Below are 22,024 nucleotides of genomic sequence, written 5' to 3' on the forward strand. Positions count from 1 at the left end.
ATGAAGATATGCTACTTCAGAGCTCTGGGATTGAACAGTGTTGTTGTATTATCCTTTTCTTTGGCCATTGCTGTGTACTATTTTTGTTGTTGTTTTCCTCCTCTTCGTCGAAGTGGCGAAAACTTTGTGATCACTATCTTGCACATGGTGGAAGATGTCTCAGGAAAGCCGGGTTTCCCGAGGAGCAACTCCACACCATTTCATGTATTTTTAAAAACCCAACTCCTAGCACTGAAGATATTATTAAAAAACAAAATAAAATAAAAAAAAAGACAGTAAGAAAGAAGAAAATACCTAATCTAATGTGTAGCAGTTACATATTTACCAAATAATGGACTCAAAAGAAATAGATGTTTGAAGAGTGCTTTATATATTAAAAAAATCGCTTTATGTTTAAAAAAAAAGATCAATGTTTTTGATTGTTTTGAAAGGAAGAAAGACAATGGAATAACATACACTTCAAGTATGTTTTAAAAATTATATGAACATTGTGCTCCCTGCCTGCTTGGATCAGGAAACTTGTGCATTACATTTTTTTTTTTTTTTTGGAAGATTAGCTTTTTAATGGTTTTATCAGATTTAAAAGGGTCCTGCAAGATTGCAAATTAACAAAAGCTGGTTTTATAGAGGATCATGAACTATGCACAAACTGGGTTCAAGACTTGTTTTTTTTTTTTCCTCAAGTTTTAGTAGTGTATTTAGCTGAATAACCTTTCCTCAGAGTAATTGCATCTCATTGCCATTACACGCCTGTTACATATATATTTTATATATATATATACACACACACACTTATATAAAATATGTATGTGTGTATGTGCGTGTTTACATACAATTTTCCATGCTGAAGTTTAGCATTGAGTTGTAGAAAAACTCTTGATATTTTCAAATTGGGAATGAAAATTTCTGTTGGCGGGTTCGGGGTGGGTGGGTTTTGTTTTGGGGTTTCTTTTTTTTTTTTCTTCTTTTTTTTTTTGCCTTTTCCTTTTGAATTAAAGATGTCTGTAACTCTGAGATTAAAAAGAAAACCAACAATTGTGGCTTTTAATGTTTATTCTCCTCATAGAATGTGATTGTTAAAGAACATGCACCGAAAGTTGCTTTCAAGAGTACGAAGATTCTTTGAAACTTAATAAATTGCAGTTTTTTCTTGGCTGTTGAAATAATGTGTATTTTTCTTTTATGCAGGGGATACTAAAAGTATATCTATTGTTAAATCTGTTAAGGTATTTCATGAAGAAGTTTAACTCTTTCACTTTGAACGAGGATGACGTGTAAGCCAGGAAAACCCCTCCTGTGGTCGCTCCCTCTGCTTGTTGGTGACACACTCATGAGCTTGTTCCATGAACGCTTTGCACATCACATCCAAAAGCACTGCAGAACCAGCAGTAACCATTTTTATGTTAAAATTCTGTTTTTATCATTTTTCCATGTCTTCAGTAACGTAGGTGACTCGTCAGCCCTGTGAAGGCCGCGAGGCTGGAGATGACTCCCCTGCTCCGTCATCCCAGAGCCTCCCAGTTTCTGGGATGTCTCTAAATTGCCAGTAAAATTTTTGAGCTGAGCAATAGGGTAGGAACACCAAAACCTTTTCCTGTTTGGCCTTTCAGGGTTTGATTTGAGGAAGGTGTTTGCAGTGGGTAACCACTCCAAGGTCCCGTTACCCCCACCATGCCAACCTGAGGCACGGGAGATGAAGGGATGAGGATTCCTGGGGAGATCCCAACCTTGCTCCACCTCCCTCATCTGAACTTTATGGTCTCCTCCCACCTCCACCAAACCAGTTCCTGACCCTTGGTGGCACTGGGGCAACTGGTGCTGAATGTGCTGTACAGCAGGGCTGGCCCTGGGTCTCGGTGGGTGTGAGTTTGTACTGGTGAAACTCATTCCCCCAGTCCATTTGAGAAGGAAAAAACTAAAATGGACAGCTGGATTAATAAGAAAATGGTTCCCAGTCCTGAACAACCACCTGTGCTGTCACTGGGATTGTCCATAAACCATAATTCCATAAGGAAGACCCGTGGGGCAGGGGGGGTCCCAAGCAACTTCGGAGTTGCAGTTTGGTGGTGGGTATGATACTGTTCAAAATACCCAAATTCAGCTTTGGGGGTAACTTCTGTTATTGAAACAGGTGAAAAACCCTGTCTGCAGCCTGTTCTGCCAATTTTATTGATCTGGCCCCAAAGTTGCACAGCTCTTTTTTTCTGTTCTCCTTCCCACCTCCCTATTTTTTACCTCTTCCAGTCATTTCTAATGTAACTCATGGAAGAGAGTTTCCTTCTCTTTTCCTTCCTTGGTTCTTTGTTTGGTTTGCATTTCATTGAGCATTTTTTCCTTGGCAGGGAAGGCTTTCGGTTCTGGTGTCTTTAGGTTTTGTTGCCAAGACATCAAAGTCCTTTATGAGTTGGATGTTTCAGTCTTCCATGGGGTTGGCAGTGCTGGCTTTTTGTAAATCAAATGCACTCTTAATATTTAGCATCCCCCTGGTATATTAAAGGGAATACAGCTTTTGACCAAAATCAAATATTTTACTGTTGGCATAACTCTTTATTTTCAGTGTCATTCTCCTGCTTCAGTGCTATTCAGTATTTCTCAAATTGTAAAGAAAGCTCCTGATGATCAGGATTCACCCCGTGGCTCCAGCATCTTTACAAGAAAACATTTTTAACAATTTGTGTTTTTTCTGTATATTGCATTTGCTGTACCCTCCATGGCACCTTCACTGCATGGCTCCCTGTCTTAAGGCCGAGAGAATTTCTGTTTCCTAAGTGATCTGAAACTGTCAAACTTCTTCTTAGTTCCTTGTCTAGTTTGTGGGTGGCACTGGCAGAGCAGATGTTTTCGCTTTTTCTGCTCCAGAAATATATTATTGTTCTTGCTAATTCAATATATGATTGTGTATGTGAAGGAGCTTTTTAATTAAAAAAAAAAAAATTGTATATGGATATCTGTATATGTTAAGAATTATTGGAGTTGGAAGAGTCTGGAAATGGAATTGGAAAACCCTTTTAGGATTTGGGTTGTGGGCAGCTACAGTGTGGAGCAGATCCAAGCAGATCCAAGGCTGCCGTGGTGACGGATCCTCTGACGCTGTCCACGAACTGCTGCCGAGTCCCCGCTGTCCGGTGCCAGCTGTGCCCCTGTGTCACTGTATTGATGCTGAATGTACAATCTCAAGTCCTGCATAGCCAGTTTCAGGGAAGGGGAGTTCTGGAAAAAAGGGATGTGGAGCTCAAAGGAACTCTTGGTGGGAACTGCACGGATGCCTGGCGTCCGCCGCCTTCCGCAGCGCCCCGAGGGAAACGGCAGCTCCCCAAACGTCTGGAAGGGTCTGTGGCTCACTTAGCAGGATCAGAAGGAGATGCCCAGGACGTGTCAGCTCCCTGCAGGTCTCCTGGACTGTCTCACCCAGGTCCTTGTGCCGCTCCCGAGGCGGCGACGTGCCCGTGAAACCTTAACGGCCGCGGGAGCAGCCCGGCTTCTGTCCTCTCACATCCCCCCTCCTTCCCGAGGGGTCTCTTCCAGAAATGTGCTCTTGGAATTCGGGAGAGGCGCCTCCAACACTCATCCACACTGTAGCTTTCCTGAGGGAGGACGGACTAACGTGCCCATGTTCTAGTGGGGTCTAGGTGTCTTCCTCCAGCGGATACACCAATCGCTCAGGTTAACTATTGCTGCAAGTTGCCAGACTCCATCCTCCAGCACCAGTCCAGCCTCTGCAGAGACAGTCCAGCTGACCATCAGATGACCATTTTAACCCCTCATGCTCCCACTGTTTCCTTCTCTCTAATGAAGGTGTTTCATTAGACGTGAATATGACACTTTGTCCTCTGTGTGCGTGCCCCTGGTGTTTGGTTTTTACTGTCCCATGCATTGGAAACGAGTTGCTTGTAAATTTTGTCTTGATGAAAACGTGGTCCCAGTGCGAGTCATGATTTCAGGGTTATTAAAACAATGTTATAAAACACAAAAAGCTGGAAGATTGCTTTGCTTTCAATAAATATGGTTATTGGTAAAGGTGGTTTGCCTTGCCCTACCTGTGAGGTGCTCACTCCTGGGGAAGAGTGTGTGGGTGTCCCCATCAGTGCCTCTGTCCTGAGTTAATATTTATTGCTTTAAATGTTCATTTTGTTCAGGGAATGGTTGTGATAATATTCAAAACCGTGGCAGATTACTCTGTAATTTTTCTGTTGTTCTGTCTCCTGGATCCTTTGCCCATTTCATAATTTTTCTGGATTTCTTAATTTATACCAAAAACATGTATTCAAGCAGGCTGCAGACCTCTCTGTGTTACTGATGGTGGTGGAAAGGAGCAGATTCTCTTTCCATTTTTGCAGTAGGTTGTTTTGGCTGCAGTATTCAGGAAGTATGTTTTACTGTCTGTAACTCACACGGGCAGAAAAAACATCTTTTCATTATTTTATCTGATTTCAAGAGGGACCCACTTTTTCTGCCTTTTCCTGTCACTTGTCTGTCTCCTTCCCACCTCTTCCCTCCCTACAGATGACAGGAAACTTCTGATAAAGGCAGAGGAGATGATTATTCTGCAGGTGAAGAATGGCAGCTTCTGCCTGTGTGAAGTCTGTAAGTTGCCTAATTAGAACTATAATCCCAGTGGGATATTTGAGCACGAGCACAAAATATCTGAAAGACATAGGAGGGGACAGGCATTAGTCCCCACAGCTAAGCACAGCCTCTCTTTTCTGGGAGAATCATGAATTCAGAAGGAAAAGCTCATAGGAAGATAACTGATTACCTTGAGATTCTTTTATAGCTGAACAGTTTCCAAAAAACTACCACGATGGGGAGACCTGCAGCATCCAAGGTGGGATGTGGCTGGTGTGAGGAGGGTGGAGAGCCCAGGGACAGGGCTGGAAGTGTACAGGGATCTCTCTGATTCGTAGGGGATTTCTGAAATAGCTAAAAATGGCTCAAAACAAAAACAAGCAAAAACAAAACAAAACCAAACAAAAAAAACTGCCAAATCAACAAATGGGTTTCCCCACTGGCTCTGGCTCAGTGATGGATTTGGATTTTTCTGCAGCATCACTATGCAAACTTAAGCATGGAGGGAGGTGGTCCTGAAGCTGTGTCCAACTTACTGGGTTGCTCTAATATCCTTTATTTCTTGCTCACCAGCAGTCACTGCATGTTCTGCTGCTGTCACCCTGAACTGCTTTTTAAGCTTTTGCTGCCTCTTGGTTTGTGAATTGTGGGTCACACAATAACCTGGCACAGGTGGGAGCAGTTTCAAGATTTCCCCAGTATCTTTCTTTGAAAAAATACCTTTTCCTGGGACTTTTCTGAAACACAAGACATGAAATTGGGCACTCAGAACCAGCAATTCCAGCCCAGGAAGGGGCCTCAGACACCCCTTGGTGCTGTTTTTAGTCACAGACCATTAAAGATTAAAACTGGGATTGACACACAATAAAGCTTAAAACTTTTTCTGCAGCAGGACACTGTTTGTTATTTAGTGGAGGTTAAGCACAAAACACTAAACCCTCAAAAGATGAAATTTAAGACAATGTAAGGAATTTTTGCTTCTGTCCCTAAATAAGGGGGCAGAAGGAAGAGGGGAGTATCCAAACATAACAGGACCCAGTACATAGGTGAGGGATTGAGTCATCCTCTAGTACAGACATCTCCCAGTAAAGACAGTGATCTTTATCCCCTTATAGTTCAAACACTGATTTTTTTTTTTTAATCTGTTTTATAGACTCCAGGTGTTCCAGGACATTGGAGCCCACTCTGGGCACTGTCTTTAGATGAGAAAGGGAAATTTCTGAAGCGAGTCTGGAGGGAATTGACTGAAGTCTCCTTTTACCTGGACCTTCAACAAGGCTAGGAGGCCAAATACCATGTTTTCCAGATGGGGTTATTCCTAGTGTTCTTGTCATTTCCCCCTGGCATAACAAGGATTGGTGCATTCTTAAAAGTGCTTTGCTGGTTTCACAGCCAGTGGTGGGACCAACTGCTGTCCTGTGTGGGACCTGAGAGAGCAGAAATACCAAGTCAGAGGATTTATCCAGCCTTTTACCTTTTTTCTTCCTTTTCTTTTATCTATTTATCATGGCCAAGTCTGGAAGTTCACGGTCTGCAAAACAAGCAAAGGCTTATCAGCACCTTGGCTTCTCCCCATGGGTTACAAGGCTGTAACAAAGGGACATTGGGGCTCCTACAGCACAGGCAACACTGGATTCTGGTGCCCTGTGATTAAGGCCAGAGCCCTGATGGGGATGATCAGAGCTGTGGTGAAAAGCTGGGAAAACACTCATAGAGTGGAGATTCCTGCTGTTTTGGAGATGCTGCCAGGCTTGGCCCAGCCCCAGAAGCCAATCTGCTCTCCAAGGCTCAGGGGGGCACTGCCCTTCCATGGCTTGTGGCACAACTTCGTGTCAGGGGAACAAACCCCCCTTTTCCTCTCTTTGCATGGACAAGCAGCCCTGTTTTATTAAGGCACTGCCATGTACATTTGTGGTCTTTCCTGAAGGCCACCTGGATACTCAGCCCTGGGAGGACACAGGGCATGAACTCAGGTGTTTACAGAGTAGTTGAGGCTCCTCCCTGGAACCTCCTGATTTGGAAAGGCCTTTGTATCAGGCTAAGCTCAGGTCGCTGCTCTCCGTGCACTGAGCTGTCAACTGAAAGGCAAAGGACTGGAAATCCTCTTCAGAAATGGTCAGAGTCCTGCAGCCTGTGGACCCCTGAGCTCCTGCAACCTGCTCTGTCCAGGGAACGAATCTGAGCTTGCTGCAGGGTGGGCTGGTGGTCACAGGGGCTGGTGGTCAAAGGGGTCGGAGGGTCAGTGGTCACAGGGGTCGGTGGTCACAGGGGTCAGTGGTCAGAGAGTCAGTTTTCACAGGGGTCAGTGGTCACAGGGATCAGTGGGTCAGTGGTTTGGTGGTCACAGGGTCAGTGGTCACAGGGGTCAGTGGTCAGAGGGGTTGGTGGTCACAGGAGTCAGTGGGTCGGTGGTCAGTGGGTCGGTGGTCGGTTGTCACAGGGTCAGTGGTCAGTGGGTTGGTGGTCACAGGGTCAGTGGTCAGAGGGGTCAGTGGTCAGAGAGTCAGTTTTCACAGGGGTCAGTGGTCACAGGGGTCGGTGGTCACAGGGGTCAGTGGGTCAGTGGTCACAGGGTCGGTGGTCACAGGGTTGGTGGTCGGTGGTCACAGGGTCAGTGGTCACAGGGTCGGTGGTCAGTGTCAGAGGGTCAGTGGTCAGAGGGTCAGCAGTCAGTGGTCAGAGGGTCAGTGGTTGCAGGGTCAGCGGTCAGTGGTCAGAGGGTCAGTGGTCAGAGGGTCAGCGGTCAGTGGTCAGAGGGTCAGTGGTCAGAGGGTCAGCGGTCAGTGGTCAGAGGGTCAGTGGTCGCAGGGTCAGCGGTCAGTGGTCAGAGGGTCAGTGGTCAGAGGGTCAGCGGTCACCGCGTCCCCGGGGCTCAGCCCTGGCCCTGCCCGTGCCCGCGGCTGCAGTTCCCCGTGTCCCCACACGGTGGAGCCGGGGAGCCGCTCCGAGCCCCCGGCGCGGGGGGTTGGGGGGGATCCTTTAAAAACTTCCCTTCTTGGAAGCAATTCCAGACAGGGTTTGTGTCCCCGAGGATTTCTGGGTGCTGGTGGCTGCTCTGCCCTAGGGGTGCAAACCGGCAGCGGGGGTGCTGTGGGGCCGCACTGCAGGGATCCATCGCGAACAGAGAGTGAATTGTAGGTGAGTGAGGCGAGCCGGGAGCCCACGCTCCCGGGGCCGGTGCATGGGCTCAGTCATGGAATCACTAAGGTTGGAAAAAACCTCTAAAATGGTTGAGTCCAACTGTCAACCCAGCACTGCCGAGCCCACCACTAACCCATGGCCCCAGGTGCCACATCTACACAGCTTTTAAATCCTTCCAGTGATGGTGACTCCACCACTGCCCTGGGCAGCTGTGCCGGGGCTTGGCAACCCTTTGGGAGAAGAAATTTTAGCCGATATCCATCCTAAACCTCCCTGGCACGACTTGGGGCCGTTTCCTCTTGTCCTGTCGCTTGTTACCTGGGAGACCAAACCCCACCTGGCTCCAACCTCCTTTCCTGCATTGAAAAGCACTGAAAGCTGAGAGGGGGGAACTCGGTGACCTCCCAGGTCTTTCCCAGCCCAAACAGTTCCACGATTCCCTGAATGCCAACCCCCTGGGAGAGCCCTAATGGGGCTCATGTGATGCGGGGGCCGCAGGTTTGCTCTTCCCAGAGCACTTAGCCCGCCTCGTTTCCCCGGTGCTTCGCCAAAAAGGCCCTAAAGACAAATACCCTTAATTATCCCCTCAACGAGTAAGTGCCGCTTCCTCGGTTTAAAATGTTTTGCTTTCTCGTTTGGGTGTCCTTGGCGCGAGTGTCCGTGTGCCGGGGCCGAGCATCAATCAGGGCTGAGCAAACTGCGGCAGCCAGCGCCAATTAGGCACAGCCCGGGCGGCAGCTGCTCCCTCCCCGCGGCCGCGCCTGTCACTGGTGCGGCGGCAGCTTCGCTCTCCCTGATTGTTTGTGTACACAAATTAAGCGGGAGCGTCTCGCGGCGGTTTGATGGGATGTGCTACGTGATGTGGAACAGAACGGGAGGGATCACACGGAGCTCTCTCTCTCTCTCTCCCGGGGGGTGACACGGGTGAGCGTGGGGACAGGGGCTCTTGTCTGCGCTGGAGGCGAGTCTGGAGTGAAACGGGTCCAGCTGGGGGAAGGGGGAGGCAGAGGGAAGGGAAAGAAGTTAGAATGAGATGATGTTCCAGATCTTTCTGCTGTTTTGAGAATGGAAAAAGCAGCCCTTGGTTCTGCAAGTTCACTGTGATGGGGTTTTTTTGTGGAAAAACAGCACCAGAGACCTCGGCACCAGCCAGGGCAGCTCTGTGTGTCCTGGCACAGCCCTCACTGCTTCGGAGGGGCTGGGATTTCCAGTGCAGGGAGAGCAACTGGCCCACAGTGACCCCACGGGGGCAGGGCCCTGTGTCCTTGTCCCATTCTCATGCCCTGCAGAACATCTCCCTTCCCCGGTACCAGGCCCTCTGCACACGGATGTGACAGCCCACCTATGGAAAACCAACTCCACCCTAAACCACAACTGAGAGGGCCAGGTGAGGAAACCCCTTCAGCCCCAGAAACGGGATCAGAAGAGCAACCACTGCTGCTGCCCGGGATGCCACACTGGGGACAGCCAGGTTGTGCCTGGGGACTGAGGGACTGAGGCTTTTCCCTGGATCCTGTGCCTCGGACATTGCATCAGCCAATGGAGACAACAGCCCCAGCAGCCCTGACTGCCCTGGGCCACCATCACAGGCACCCTCCCCTCCACACTCTGGGTCTCCTGTGTGCTGGAGGCTTTGAGCAGCTGCTCGGGAGGCCAGAGGACTTTCATCTGCTGCTCCCCTGACCCACAGGGGCTGTAGGAACCCGGGGATACAGTCAGCTCCTCTGGACAACCAAGTGCTTCAGGGCAGAGCTGAGCTGGGGGAAACCTGGACGGGTGTTCAAATGGATCCTGCTCTTCCCCTGAAGCCCCAGCACGAAGCACCTGCCCCAGCTGCCCTCTCCTCCTGGCAGGGGAAGCAGAAGGAAGGGCAAATTTTGCTCATGTCATGTGCCTGGGTGATGTTTGCAGGGACAGCTGTAGCCAGCCTGTGTGTGCAGGCTCCAGACTGGGCTGCAGCTGCGCCGTGTTCTGTACCTGTGACTGCTGTCTGGGGAGGAAAAGCCATTTCACCTGTTGCCGTTTGTTGGAAGAAAATGAGCTGCAGGTGTTTAGCCCTTCACCACCCCACGTTGTACAGAGACACACCCGCCAGACACACTGGCTCCAGCCCTCAGCGAGGCTTTACCACCCCTGTGTGAAGCAGACACCCCCGGACCACCCTCACCTGCATTTTGCTGCTTCAGCAGAGGCTGAACACAGTTTACAGCCCCCCCCCCCCCCCCCTCAGGCCATGAGACATCAGACCTGCCTGTTTTTAACCCCACTTGGCACATTAGCCTTGGAGTCACCTCTTGCCCTGCTCTGGGTGAGGGAAGTGCTGCTGGAGCCCCAGCACAGTGATAGGCACGGGTGGAGACTGGGACAGGGCTCCAAGAACGCTGTGCCTGGCACAGATCACTCCTCTGGGACGGGCACCAGGCATTGCTTTGGGTGCATTTCGATGTTGCAGCTGTTCCACAGCCTTCCTGCAGCACAGCACCGCTGCCTCTCTGGCAGGGCTGAGGCTCCCGCCTGCCCTCCCCTGCCCTGCCTCCTGCACAGAGCCGTGGGGAGAAGGCATCCAAAGGCTCTTGTCCTGCCAGAGCCCCTGCACGGCAAACGCTTGCCAACCCCAGCTCCATTCCGTGTCCCTGCACAGCCACAGCTGGCTGATCCCAAAGTCCCAGCGAGGCGATTGTTTGCAACCCCGGCACAGCTGTCCCTGCCACAGCATTTCATGGGAGTGATGCAAAACAATCCCAAACATGCAGTGCCCAGAGAGGGGCTCTGCAGGTGGGGGCTGAAGGGCTGTGGAGCACTGCCCTGCACCCCCACTGCATCCCTGTCCTGCATCCCTGTCCTGCACCCCCACTGCATCCCTGTCCCGCATCCCTGTCCTGCACCCCCACTGCATCCCTGTCCTGCATCCCCACGGCATCCTGAGCCCCTGCCCTGCTTGGCCATGGGGAGCGGGGCTGGGGGCGGCCCTGGGAGGGGACCCCGCCGCTGGCAGGGCCGGGAGCCAGGGGGAGGGGGCTGTACAAGGCTGGCGGGCATTGGGCGAGGGGCAAGTGCTGCTGGAGAGCTCCTCCAATGGCTCCGCTCTTTGCTGGAGCCCAGGACTGTGGGGGCAGGAGTTGGGCCCGTGGAGAGGGTCCAGCATCTGCGTCGGAAGCTCCTGCACCTCCAGCGTTTCCCTCTGCACCTCCTGCACCTCCCTCTGCACCTCCTGCACCTCCCTCTGCAGCTCCAGCATCTTCTGCACCTCCAGCATCTTGGTTTCTGCATCCGTTGCAGCTGCAGCATCTCGGTCAGGTCTTGGGCCCGAACTGGCTGGGAGTGGGGGGTCCTGGAGCCCCCCGGGGTTACTGGTCTGCCCAGAGAAGGCAGCAGTGGGACTCAGGGGAGCCTGTCCCTATGGAAACTCTGCCAGCCTGAGCCTGGGGAGGGTGCTGAGCTCCCCCAGATGTCAGGAGGTGTTTCCAGTCCATATCATGGATCTGCAGAGGAGGGGGCTGGCAGCCAGCCTTGCTCAGCCCAGCGTCCTCATTTTACACTGCAAAGAGGTTTTCTTCTGCTTTTAGCATAGTACTGTAATCCAAAGGGCCTGGTCCTCCTGATTCTGCATAACCCAATCCAAACACAAACCCTCTCTGGAAGGTGTGGGACTCCTGGGGCCAGCTGGTTAGTGAGAGAGTTAGTCTGAGGCATCCCTGGCCAGGACTGAGTGTGGTCAGGGCTGGCAGGACAGTTCTGTCCCTGTCCAGCTCTGCTAGATGTCCTGGCTGGTGGGTACCACCACGGTGCAGCATCCCTGTGGCTGCATCTTTCACACCCATCCCTGCTGTGGGCACCACGTTGGGTCAGCTGCCCAAAGTGAACTGCCTTTATATTCCATTCCCTGCAGGCAGGAGCCCCATTTTCCCCAGGAAGGGGCTCTATCCTGAGCAGCTCTGTGTGTCCCCAGGGTGCTGGACCAGGGATGGCCACACACCCTCACAGAGCGTGGCAGTGGCAGCATGAAGTATGTGGCAGAGAGACAGAGAGAGGTGAGGGCAACCTGAACCCCCAGCAGCCACCTGCCTGTGCCCTCTGCTACCTGCCCCCCACCACTGCCTGCCCCCCATCCTCATCCCACATCAGACTCCAGACTGCAGGAGAAGGATTTTGGCTGCCTGGAGGTCACTGTCATTGCAGCAGTGCCCAGGGAGGATGTGGTAGCAGGGTGCCCCAGCAAGTGATGCCCGTGGAAAGGCTGGGCTTTCCCTGCTGGCACCTTCTCCTCTGGGAGCATTGGGTACCCCTGCTCAACTGAACAGGGACACAATGTCCTGTAGGGCTGGGCTTCTGAGAGCTGAGGACCCCGAATTGTCCATTTCCTTGGGGTCTGGACTAAAGGGTTGACTCTTTAATCCACTGAGTTTTAATATCTCTATAAAAACGTGTGTGTGTGGCTGCTGGGCAGGTTAAGTGCTCATTACAGCAAAGATGGGCTGTGTGAGGGGAGAGTAAATCGGTGCAGCACACACTCAAGCACAGCAAACAGGGCCCTTCTGTGCCTTCCCCTGCACCATTTATTATCTCCTTTTAACGTGTTTGTGTTTTTATTCCAGTGGATCAGCTGTCCTTTAATGGCTGGTTGTTTTCTGTACTCGGAGGTGAGAAGGTGTTCTGTTGTTAGTTTCTCCTGCTTGGTGAAAAATTGAAGTGTGGTTCAGTTAGCAGCAAAATCATAACACTGAATGTCCTGACACTGTCAGGGGAGGCTGGAGAGCTGGGGAGGCTCCTCCAGTGCCAGGACACTCCAGATAGGGATGGAGCATGGAGGAGGGAAAGCAAAATGCAGTGATAAGGGCATAAAACTGATATCGGGCACTGCAGCACTTGAAAGACAGGAGAAAGAAACCGAGACAATTTCCAGCTCCACTTCGCAACAAAGTGTTTATTGGGAATGCTTAAAAAACAAACAAATGAAAAGAGATGAGAAAACCAAACTGATGCACAGACTGCCCTATCTCATGCTCTACGCCAGGTACAAACTCAGAACTACTTTGGACACTGGGTCTGCCGTGGTTGCCGTGGCCGTGCCGGGACCTTGGAGGTGCAAGTGCTTGGGCTGAGGTGACCCAGGGCCTGAGGGCTCCCCGGGAGAGCAGCACTGGTGGGGGTGATGCAGCTGCAGGTGCCCAGATCTACCTTCCAATCCCATGGCAGGAGCCCCGCTGTTTGTGCCTGTCTGCTCCCACCCAGCACTCTGGCTGCTGATGGCCGTTCCCCAGGTAAGCCTCCTGCCTTTTTTGGGAATTCACCCTCTCCCCGCACTGTCCCGGCAACCAGCATCCCTTCCAGCTCCCTCCTCATCACTTCCAACCCTCTCTGCTCCCGGTGGGCTGGGTGGGGAAGAGGGAGGAAGGGGTGGGAGGCAGCAGGGTTAGTTTTGGCCGAGGCAGCGCCTCTCCCCACCCAGCCCACCTGAGTTTCCAGCCGGTGCCGCTGCTGCCACCGCCTTCCTCCCGGCCCCGGGGCAGCCGGCTCAGCACACGGAGCAGCTGTTGGTCTTGTTCATGGGCGGCCTGAGCGCCTGCTCCTTGGGCAGGGTCTCCCTCCTCTTGCAGAGCGCAGGGCTGAGCCGGCTGGGCAGGTTGGCTTGCTGCAGCAGCTCCCTGAACACCTCCAGGACGTTCTCGTTGTCCTTGGCCGACGTCTCCACAAAGCGGCTGTTCCAGTCCAGCTCCACCAGCGACAGGGCGTCCTCCACCGGCACCTGCCGCTCGCCGCCGCTCTCCGCCTTGTTGCCGACCACCACGATGGGGGGGAACTTGTCCTCCTTCACCTCCAGGATCTCCTCCCGCAGGCTCTTCACGCTCTCGAAGGACTCGGCGTCATCCACGGCGTAGACCAGGGCGAAGGCGTCGCTGTTCTGGATCGAGAGCTTCCTCATGGCCGGGAAGGAGTAGCTGCCGCTGGTGTCCAGGATTTCCACCTTGACCGTGGCCCCACACACCTCGTACTCCTTGCTGTGCAGCTCCTCCACCGTGCGCCGGTGCTTGGGCTCGAAGGTGTCCATCAGGAAGCGGCGGATGAGGGATGTCTTGCCCACGCCGGCAGCTCCCAAGAAGACCAACCGGACGTGGTTTTTCTCCTTCACCACCAGGGACATGGCTGGTGCAGAGGGGACAGGATGCTCCGCAGCTGGCGCTCACCCCACAGGTGTCCCTGGGTGGCTGCAGCCCCGGTGTCCCTCCGTCTGTCCGTCCTCCCCTGCAGCGACTCAGTGCAGCCAGAGGAGCTTGGTGTCACCGCTCCGCAAACTTCTCCCCGGCTGTTTCGCCGCGCGCTCTACAATCCACAAGTCCGGCTCATTTTTTTTTTATCCTGGTTCCTCTCTGCCATGTGGCACCAAGCTGTCCAATCTCCAGTGGGTTGTGGGTGCTGGAGGAGGGAGGGCAGGGAGGGAGGAGAGCGGGGTGCTCCGGGCCAATCCGCGGAGTTCAGCCCTGGAAAGCCACTCCAGCCCTGGAGCTGAACGCGCTGCATTGCTCCGCCGCCGCTGCCGGGAGCGCCGGGAGCCGCAGCACCGCAGCCATCCAGCACTGCTGTCCTGCCTGGAGATTAACGGGTGCTCCTTGGCATTCCTGGGCTTGCTGGCAGCAGGGACAATCAGTGGCTGATCCCTACCCATTGGGTGGCTCAAGGCCAGGCATGTCAGGGGCTGGACAGCGGCACCCACAGCGTTTCTTGCGCTTACCTGGGGCTGGGGACTCGTTTGCAGACGGCGTTGCTGCAAATGTGCCCAAGCCTTCAGTGAAGCAATGAAATATTTGACTTGAGGGGGATAAATAAGCTCTCCCGTCCGTCATAACCTCCACACTCAGCTGTCAGTTATCCCCCGATTTTTATGAAATATTTAACCAGAGGGGAAAATAAAATCTCCCTGAGAACGATGCACCGCGGTCTCCAGGAGCGGATGCCGGCAGACGTGGGGAGGGATGCTGGCCCTGACTCAGCAGTGGGGTTGCTTTAGAGGTGCAGGCTGCCCCACCTGGGTGTTTTTCCTCAGCAGCCACCTTCCATTCCGTGCTTGAGTTGTTTCAGAAGCTGATTTATGCAAAGTGCAAATACAAAGGGAGCTCGCTCAAAAGTTAAAATAAGTTCTTATCATAAATTTGGGGGGGGTGGTTTCTTGTAGCTTTAATGCAGCTGGTCTCCTTTCCATATCCAAGTCCCAGTTCCAGCATTTAGTTCTGGCTGAATGTATTGGTTATGATTTATTGATCTGGCTGAAATTTGTTGATTTCAAAACCTTTTTTCACAAGAATTATTCCTCTCTCTTAATCCCCGAATTATTGTTACATTTCAGCCATGTTTAGCTTTCCTTAGCTGGTCTTACTCTTAGGAGAGCCAAGATTGTATCAAGGTGAGCAGAGTCCTGTCCTGGTCTCAGCCTGTCCTTGGAGAAGGGAAAGGTTGGTCCCTAACAGGACTGGCAAAGGATTGGTCTCCAGTACCCCGTGGTGTCATCTGGTGATGCACCTTTGCTTGCCAACATGAAGCTCTTTCTGGTAAGATTTCCTGAGCCATGGGGGGAGCCCAAAGGTGATTCCAAGGGCTGAGCCATGGGAAGGAGCTGAGGATGCAGGAGATGTGATGGCACAGCTGTAGGACCTCGACAGGCTGAAAACCAGGAGAAGGGTTGGATGAGCAGAGGTGCTGGGTATAAGCCCACGAACAAAGGAGTGGTCACACTTTGTTGCCTGGTTGTGCCATTGGCATCAGTGGAAATGACCCAAACGTGCTGAGGAAGTAGGGCAGGACAAGTAATCTTACCCCAGCTTTTGGAAGCTGTTTGAAGCCAAAACCCTTTTTGTTTTTTTAAATAGAAAAGAATTTGGTCAATGCTTCTTTGTGCTTAGATAGACGCAGTGACAGGGGTTTTCAAGGGAGGAGATGAAAGGGTTTTCCCATGGTTCCTCCCAGCTGCTATAGCAAAACTCCACATGCTCTCAGGATGTGCTGGGGGACTTTGTGATGCCCTTGCTGCTGCTCCTTTTCCCACCATTTCATTCCAAAGGGCCTCAAAACATGGATCTGTCCAACCTCACAACACGCAGCATCTCTCTCACAGGTGCAGAAGTGATGCTGAGGGTGAAGGAGGATCCTGTAGCAGGAGGGATTTGGGCACCCCAGGCTCCAAACACCCCATCCTGGCTCTAAACCCTCCACCAGCACCCCACAGTGAAGGAGCCATGAGCTGCTGGACATGCTGGCAAATGCCAAGCAGCGATGCCATCCATGGAGGGTTTCCCAAACTCCAGGCTCTGGCTGGGAAGGTGACCCTGGTGCTGTGGGAGCCAAGACTGGGTCATGTCACGAGCACTGTCCTTGGTCTGGGTCATTTCTACAAAGAGTGGAAGTGTCCTGTGTGGTGTGGGCAGGACAAAGGGCCAGCCCAGGCTGTGTGAGACAAAGAGATGTGGCACTGCAGTCACACACAGTCACACAGAGCCAGTCTCTGCATCCCCAATGATTTTTCACATCACTTGTCTCCCCTCAGTTCTCACATCTGTGCTGCTATGGTTACCGAGAGCCTGAAAGGTTTTAAATCTCCCTCAGAGCAGTGGAGGATTTCAGGATAATCTTGTTAGGAGATGAGCAATGAATATTTCCAAAGGCCTTTTGCATGGATAGCTCGTTCCCCATGAGCTTATGGCCCCTGACAGCAGAGAAAGCAAAGGGTGGGGGGACTGTGTGCAGGGAAGGGAAGAGACAGGGAAGGATGAACACAGCAACTTGTTTTCCACTGCAGCCCTTTGTGCCCAGAGTGATGTCCCTAAATGCTGTATTTTTCAAGGCTGACCAGCTTGGGTCAGGTATTATTAAAAAAATAATTATTTCAGTCAGTGTTTCCCCCAGGGAAAGACTCACAGAGCCTTTATGGGCGCTTGGAGATGGGGACAGCCATGGATGAGTCCTACAGAAGAACTCTGCATCCTGTGAGATGAACAGTGGGACCCATTGGGATGGCCAGTGGAGCTGAGGTGGCTCGTGGCTCTTGCAGTGCTGCAGGAGGGAGCAGCATCCCTGTGGGATTTCGTAATCCAGGTGCACTGTTGGATCCTGCTACTGAGGGCACACACTGCTCCCCTGGGGACTGGAGCATGTCAGGGGCAAAGCCTCTGCCAGCTCTGTGCCCGTGGGAGAGGGGACCATGACGCCCCAGGGAGGGAGGGAATGAGGGAGGGAGGGAAAAGAGCCCTGAGCAGGGCAGGGAGGAGGGCAGGCAGTGGAGAAAGGATGAGAGGAATCAGCAGTGATGGGCAGGAGTTGAGATGGAGCACAAGTGAGCCAGGGGATGGGTTTGGGGCAGGTGGAGTCACAGCCTGTGAACATCCAGTATTCACAGGCACGTCTGGAGCAAAGGGTGCGTCAGGACATAAAGTGCTCATCCTTCCCCAAAGCCAACCCTGTGCAGGGCCAACAGCCACAGAGCACTGGGACACCCTGGGGGAAGGTGAGGGATGGTCCCCAGGGTCCCAGTCAGTGTCAAAGCTAAGGCACAGCCATAAGCCAAGCTTGGAACACCAGCCAGTCCCTGCCTGAGCAAAGCCCTGGCAGGTTGGGTAGCCCTTGGCCGTCAGGAGAGGGCAGTTTGGGTCAGAACGATGGAAAATGGCATGTGGGCTGCTGCTTCCCACCATGTGCTGGCAGGGGAGAACTGGGGGGAAGCTGCAGATGAAGGGACCAGGGAGGCACAGGGGCAAGGACAAAGGAGGGGGCTGGACCCCTGCTCCTGGACAAAGCCAACAGCACTTAATACAGAAGAAACCCTGGGCTCTGCTCCCCTCACGCTGCTGATTGCAAGCAGGAATGTGGGACACTGTGGAGTCTCTTCTGTCCCTGAACCAGCCCACGGAGCTCCTCTGATGGAGGGATGGGAGTGGAGTTCTGCCAAAAAAGGCCCCAGTGTCCTGACAAGGTTTGCAGCATCTTTAGAAAACATTCATTTGTATTTCAAACATTCATTTGTATTTCACTCTCAAGCTTATGTTTGGTGTCTGACAGTGACTGTGTGAGGGGGAAGCCAAAAAAGCACAACAGACCCTTTCCACTGCCCGAGTGCTGCTCAGCTCCACTGCCAGGCACGGCTCTGCTGCAGCTCCAAGATGTGAGCAAGACAATTTGCACACTGCAGGAACAGCCTGTGCTGTGTCTGGAGGTGGTTTTGGGGAGCTCAGATCTCAGTGCTCGGCTGTCACGGGTCAGAGGGAGCGGTGGCTCCAACGTTCCCAGGCACAGTGCAGGAGCAGCTGGTGCTGGGCACTGCTCCAGCCCTGGACACGGTGCCCCAGATCAGCACCACGGGTCACACACGGGGTAAATGGGAGCCCTGGGCCTTGCCCATTGCTCACAGGCAGTGAAGCATCATTATAAATGTGGTGGTGAGCAGTTTGCAGCAGGGTGACACATTCCCATGACTCTGGGCCAGCTTCTGGAAGCTGTTGGAGCTGATACAGCACTGACTCCTGCGATGGGGTGCCCGCTGCCCCAGCACCCTGTGCCTTTGCACCCCGTGCCTTTGCACCCCACTGCAGGACACAGTGGCAGTGAGGGCAGCCTGTGCCTGCAGGATGCTCCCACCCCATGCCACCTGCTTGTGCCCCTGCCTCCTGTTTCTGCCCATGGATAAATTCATGGTGGACGTGAGAGCGGCTGCGTTTCCAGCAGGGTTTTCTGGTGTTCCAGCTGAGGTGGTGAGAAGGAAGTGGGCAGTAATGAGGAGCCCCAGTGACATCATCTGCACTGCCTGGTGTGTCCCCAGCTACTGCCCATCACCACAGGCAGTGGGGGGTGTGACTCATTGCTTCTCCCACCCGGAATGAGCCCTGGGTGGGAGACCAGTCGAAAGCAGGAGAGGGGAAGAGCGGGCTGGCAGTGAGCTGCCTGTCTGCCCCTGCTGCCTGTACCAGGGTCAGGGAGGCAGGTCCTCACCCCGGCGTGGGGACGCCCAGCTGCACCAGAGAGGGTTAAACCTGCCTCTCTCAGAGATTAAATCCAAATGGCCTTTGATTTAGCGACAGGTGAGAGGAGAAACCTGAACCGCTGTGGCTTCCGCCCCCACTTTAAAGGGGAGCTGCAGCCCTCCCGGATGCATAGATGGATCAGCCATACGTGGGGCTCTGTGCCTGTCTGGAACAGCCTGTCACCATATGGATCCTGTTCCCGGAGCTGGTGGGGCCACCATGGGGAACGTGCCATCCAAGGGGGGACAGCGTGTGGCTCAGCCCTGTTTGGGGGCCATATGGAGGTGACAGGCCCTGGAGAGGGTCACACCCACCCTGGCTCCTGCCCTGCTGCCTGGTGACCCTCAGTGCCAGATGGGGGTAAAGGCAGGAGTTGGTGAGGGCTGGGTGTCAGTGGGGAGAGAGGAGGAGAGTGGTGCTGGATTTGGGATCCTCCAGTGCCAGCGAAGGAGGTATGGGAGGAGATCCCTGCTGGCACCACCAATCACTTCAGGGGAACAGAGGGCATCCTCATGGCATGTCCTGCTGATCCAAGTCACAGCCAGGCTCATGGAAACCAGTGTCACCTGTGCTGCCATCAGCAAGGAAGCTCAGCCCTGGGGTCACGGCTGTGGCACCCAGTTTAGGCACAGGGGCACTGGAAGCCGACTCTGGCACAGGCACTCCCCACCTCATCCCTGCTCCACACAACCGACCTCTTCCAGGTCAAAGAGGTCATCTGGGGTCTCAAAACCCACCTTGGCCCCAGTCCCATTTCCTGCCACAGCCCCTGTTCCCCCCTGGCCGAGGGGGCCGAGGGACCCGTGCTGGTGCTGCGGGGGGTGGGCAGGGAGCCACGGACAGCCTGTACCAGACACCCTCGGGTAACAGAACCCAGCCTGCCCGTAAACAAATGTCTTGCTGAGGACTAAAGGGATTTAGTGCAGCTGTTCTCAGGCTCAGAGGAGTTTCTGTAATATCTCTTATCTTGCCCTGGCTGGGATTATTGGCTGGAGCAAAGAGCTCGTGTCTCTTTGGGCCACCGACACGGCGTTTCCTTGGGTGACACGGGGTGACACAGCAGAGCTCTCAGGTCATCAGGAGATGAAATATGTGATGCCGAGGTCTCAGATGTGTGTCCCACAGCCCTGAGGTGCAATGGGGGAGCAGGGCTCCAGCCCAGCCCTCTGCAGCAGGCTGCAGTGGTCCTGGTGGTACAAAGTGTAGTAGCATTAACCAGGGCAGGACTGCAGGGGTGCACCTGGCAGTGCATCTCTGCATGAGTGATACATGTCCTAGCAGGCACAGGCAAGGGATTTCCAGGAGAAAAATGGCAAATTAGGTAAGAACACCCCTGAAGTACAGCATAGGGTCCTGCCATTGTCTAAGAAATTTAAATGTGAAGAGCTACTCTAAATTCAGAGAGAGCCTGGCATCCTTGAGGGATGCCTGAAGGGGTTTGTGGGGCTGGGAGTGGATATGTGGCTTCTCATGACAGTGTCAGAAGGAGATGGAATCTTCAGTGGATCCACAGTGTTAGCACAAGGTCTGGTGCAGCAGGGTCTGGTGCTGGCAGGAGATGCCCAAGACCTCAGACTGAGGACACAGGACCACAGAAGGGGGTCTTCACCCACCCAGCCTGGGCTCAGCCATGGCTCCTCTCTCCCAGGCTGTCACTGAGGCTGCCAGGGGACACTGCAGCCATCCTCACATCTCTGCTCCCAGCAGCCAGGCTGAGCTCCTGCCCAGAGCAGAGCTGGCAGCCAAGGCTCCCCTGACCCGTGTCCTGCTGGGAGCAGTGCTCCGTGCCATGCCTGGTGCAAAGGCAGGCAGACGTGACACTCTTGCCCTGAAAACCAACTGGGGTGGGTTTTTTTTCTTTCCAGAGTGCATGAAAATGTCATGCTGTAAACATCCCCCAGTGCTCTGCCTGCCTGGGGCCACCTGTCACTGCCCATGAGGAGCCCTTCCCCGCTCACTGCATGGCCTTGACTCCTTGGGCTTTCATGCCACGGTCCCCTACCCTTTCCCCAGTGACTCCTTATCCTTAAATAACCAAATTAACCTTCACATCTTGGGGCAGAAGTGACCTCAGCGTTGTCCTGGGTCTGAGCTGATTATTGCTGTAGACATGTCCATGGTCAAAATGCTCCTTCTTTTTCAGGGCAGGAGCAAAGGACGGATCTAGCCAAAAGCAAGGTCAAAAAAAATGAGCTTTTCATTCATTTTACAAGGGAGCCTGATGTTCCCTCTGAATGTGCCAGGTCCCACAGTGTGGGCTGCATGTCCCCTGCCCTGGGGGACGGGTGACCCGGGCTGGCAGCTCCTTGGCTGCAGCCTTCAGCTGCGGAGCCTCAGCATTTTGGTCTGGCTTGCCCCAAAAACCTCTCCCCCTGCCCCTCCTGGTTTCAGAGGAGGAAGCACTGTCCCCATGCCCCATCACCCCCTCTCCAAAGGCACTGTCACCATAAGAGCTCCTGACAGCACAGCTCGGGCAGCCGCTGTCTCGGCTCCGCAGACTCTGCCGGGGGCTCCGGCGCAGCCGACGCCTGTCAGGGCATCTCCTGCTCGTGACATATTTCCTGTCGGGGACTATCAGCAGCAGCCAGCCCTGGCCGTGCCCAGGGGCACCATCCTGCTGAGCCCCCGTGTGCCCAGCTCTGTGCTGTGTCCTGGCTCTCTTGGTGTTCCCAGCACAGCCCTTCAGCTCTCCTGGTTTCCCCAGATTTTTGCTTGGAAGGAATCAAAGTGGTGTTGGTGAGCCATGAAGAGGCACCTTCCCTGGCTGCCTGTGGATGGAGCCTGCTGTCATGGGACCCTCCCTGCCCTGAAGGATGAGCAGTGCCACGTCTCTGGTTTGCAGAACACTCAAGGCACCTGTAAACCAGCTGCAAACAAGGAAAGTCCCCTCTCATGGTGGGTAAGCAGGCAAGAGCATGTTCTGTGAGCAGGGACACTGGGGACTATCCCCAGGAGGACAGGCTGCCAACTGAGCCAGGAGGAGGGGTCATGGAATCATGGAATCATAGAATGATTTCGGCTGGAAGGGGCTTAAGAGATCATCTTGTCCCAACCCCCTGCCATGGGCAGGGATGCCACCCACTGACCAGGTTGTGGTGAGGTGATGCTCTGGGACTAAAAGATGAAGAACCCCAAATCACATTTGTCAGAGGGGAGTGGAAGGCAGGGGACATTGCAGACCTGGGGGCTTGGTGGGGGAATGGGGGGCTCTGGGCTTCCCTCCCTGCAGGGCTCTGAGCTGTGGTGTCTCCTGGCATCAGAGCTGTTCCCAAGTGCCTGAGCAGTGCTTTGTGGCTCTTCCATGGCTCTGAAGA

General features: G+C 53.6%; 1 protein-coding gene across 1 annotated transcript; it reads right to left on the minus strand.

Moving 5' to 3' along the window:
* Positions 1-13,208: 13,208 nt before the first annotated feature.
* Positions 13,209-14,098, minus strand: LOC116796276 (GTP-binding protein Rhes-like). Its single transcript, XM_032706769.1, has one exon. The coding sequence runs from the start codon at positions 13,847-13,849 to the stop codon at positions 13,223-13,225; it is 627 nt and encodes a 208-aa protein (XP_032562660.1). The 5' UTR covers positions 13,850-14,098; the 3' UTR covers positions 13,209-13,222.
* Between the last annotated feature and the right edge of the window lie 7,926 nt (positions 14,099-22,024).

The sequence above is a fragment of the Chiroxiphia lanceolata genome, chromosome 19 (genome assembly GCF_009829145.1).
Source record: "Chiroxiphia lanceolata isolate bChiLan1 chromosome 19, bChiLan1.pri, whole genome shotgun sequence".
NCBI classification, from domain to species: domain Eukaryota; kingdom Metazoa; phylum Chordata; class Aves; order Passeriformes; family Pipridae; genus Chiroxiphia; species Chiroxiphia lanceolata.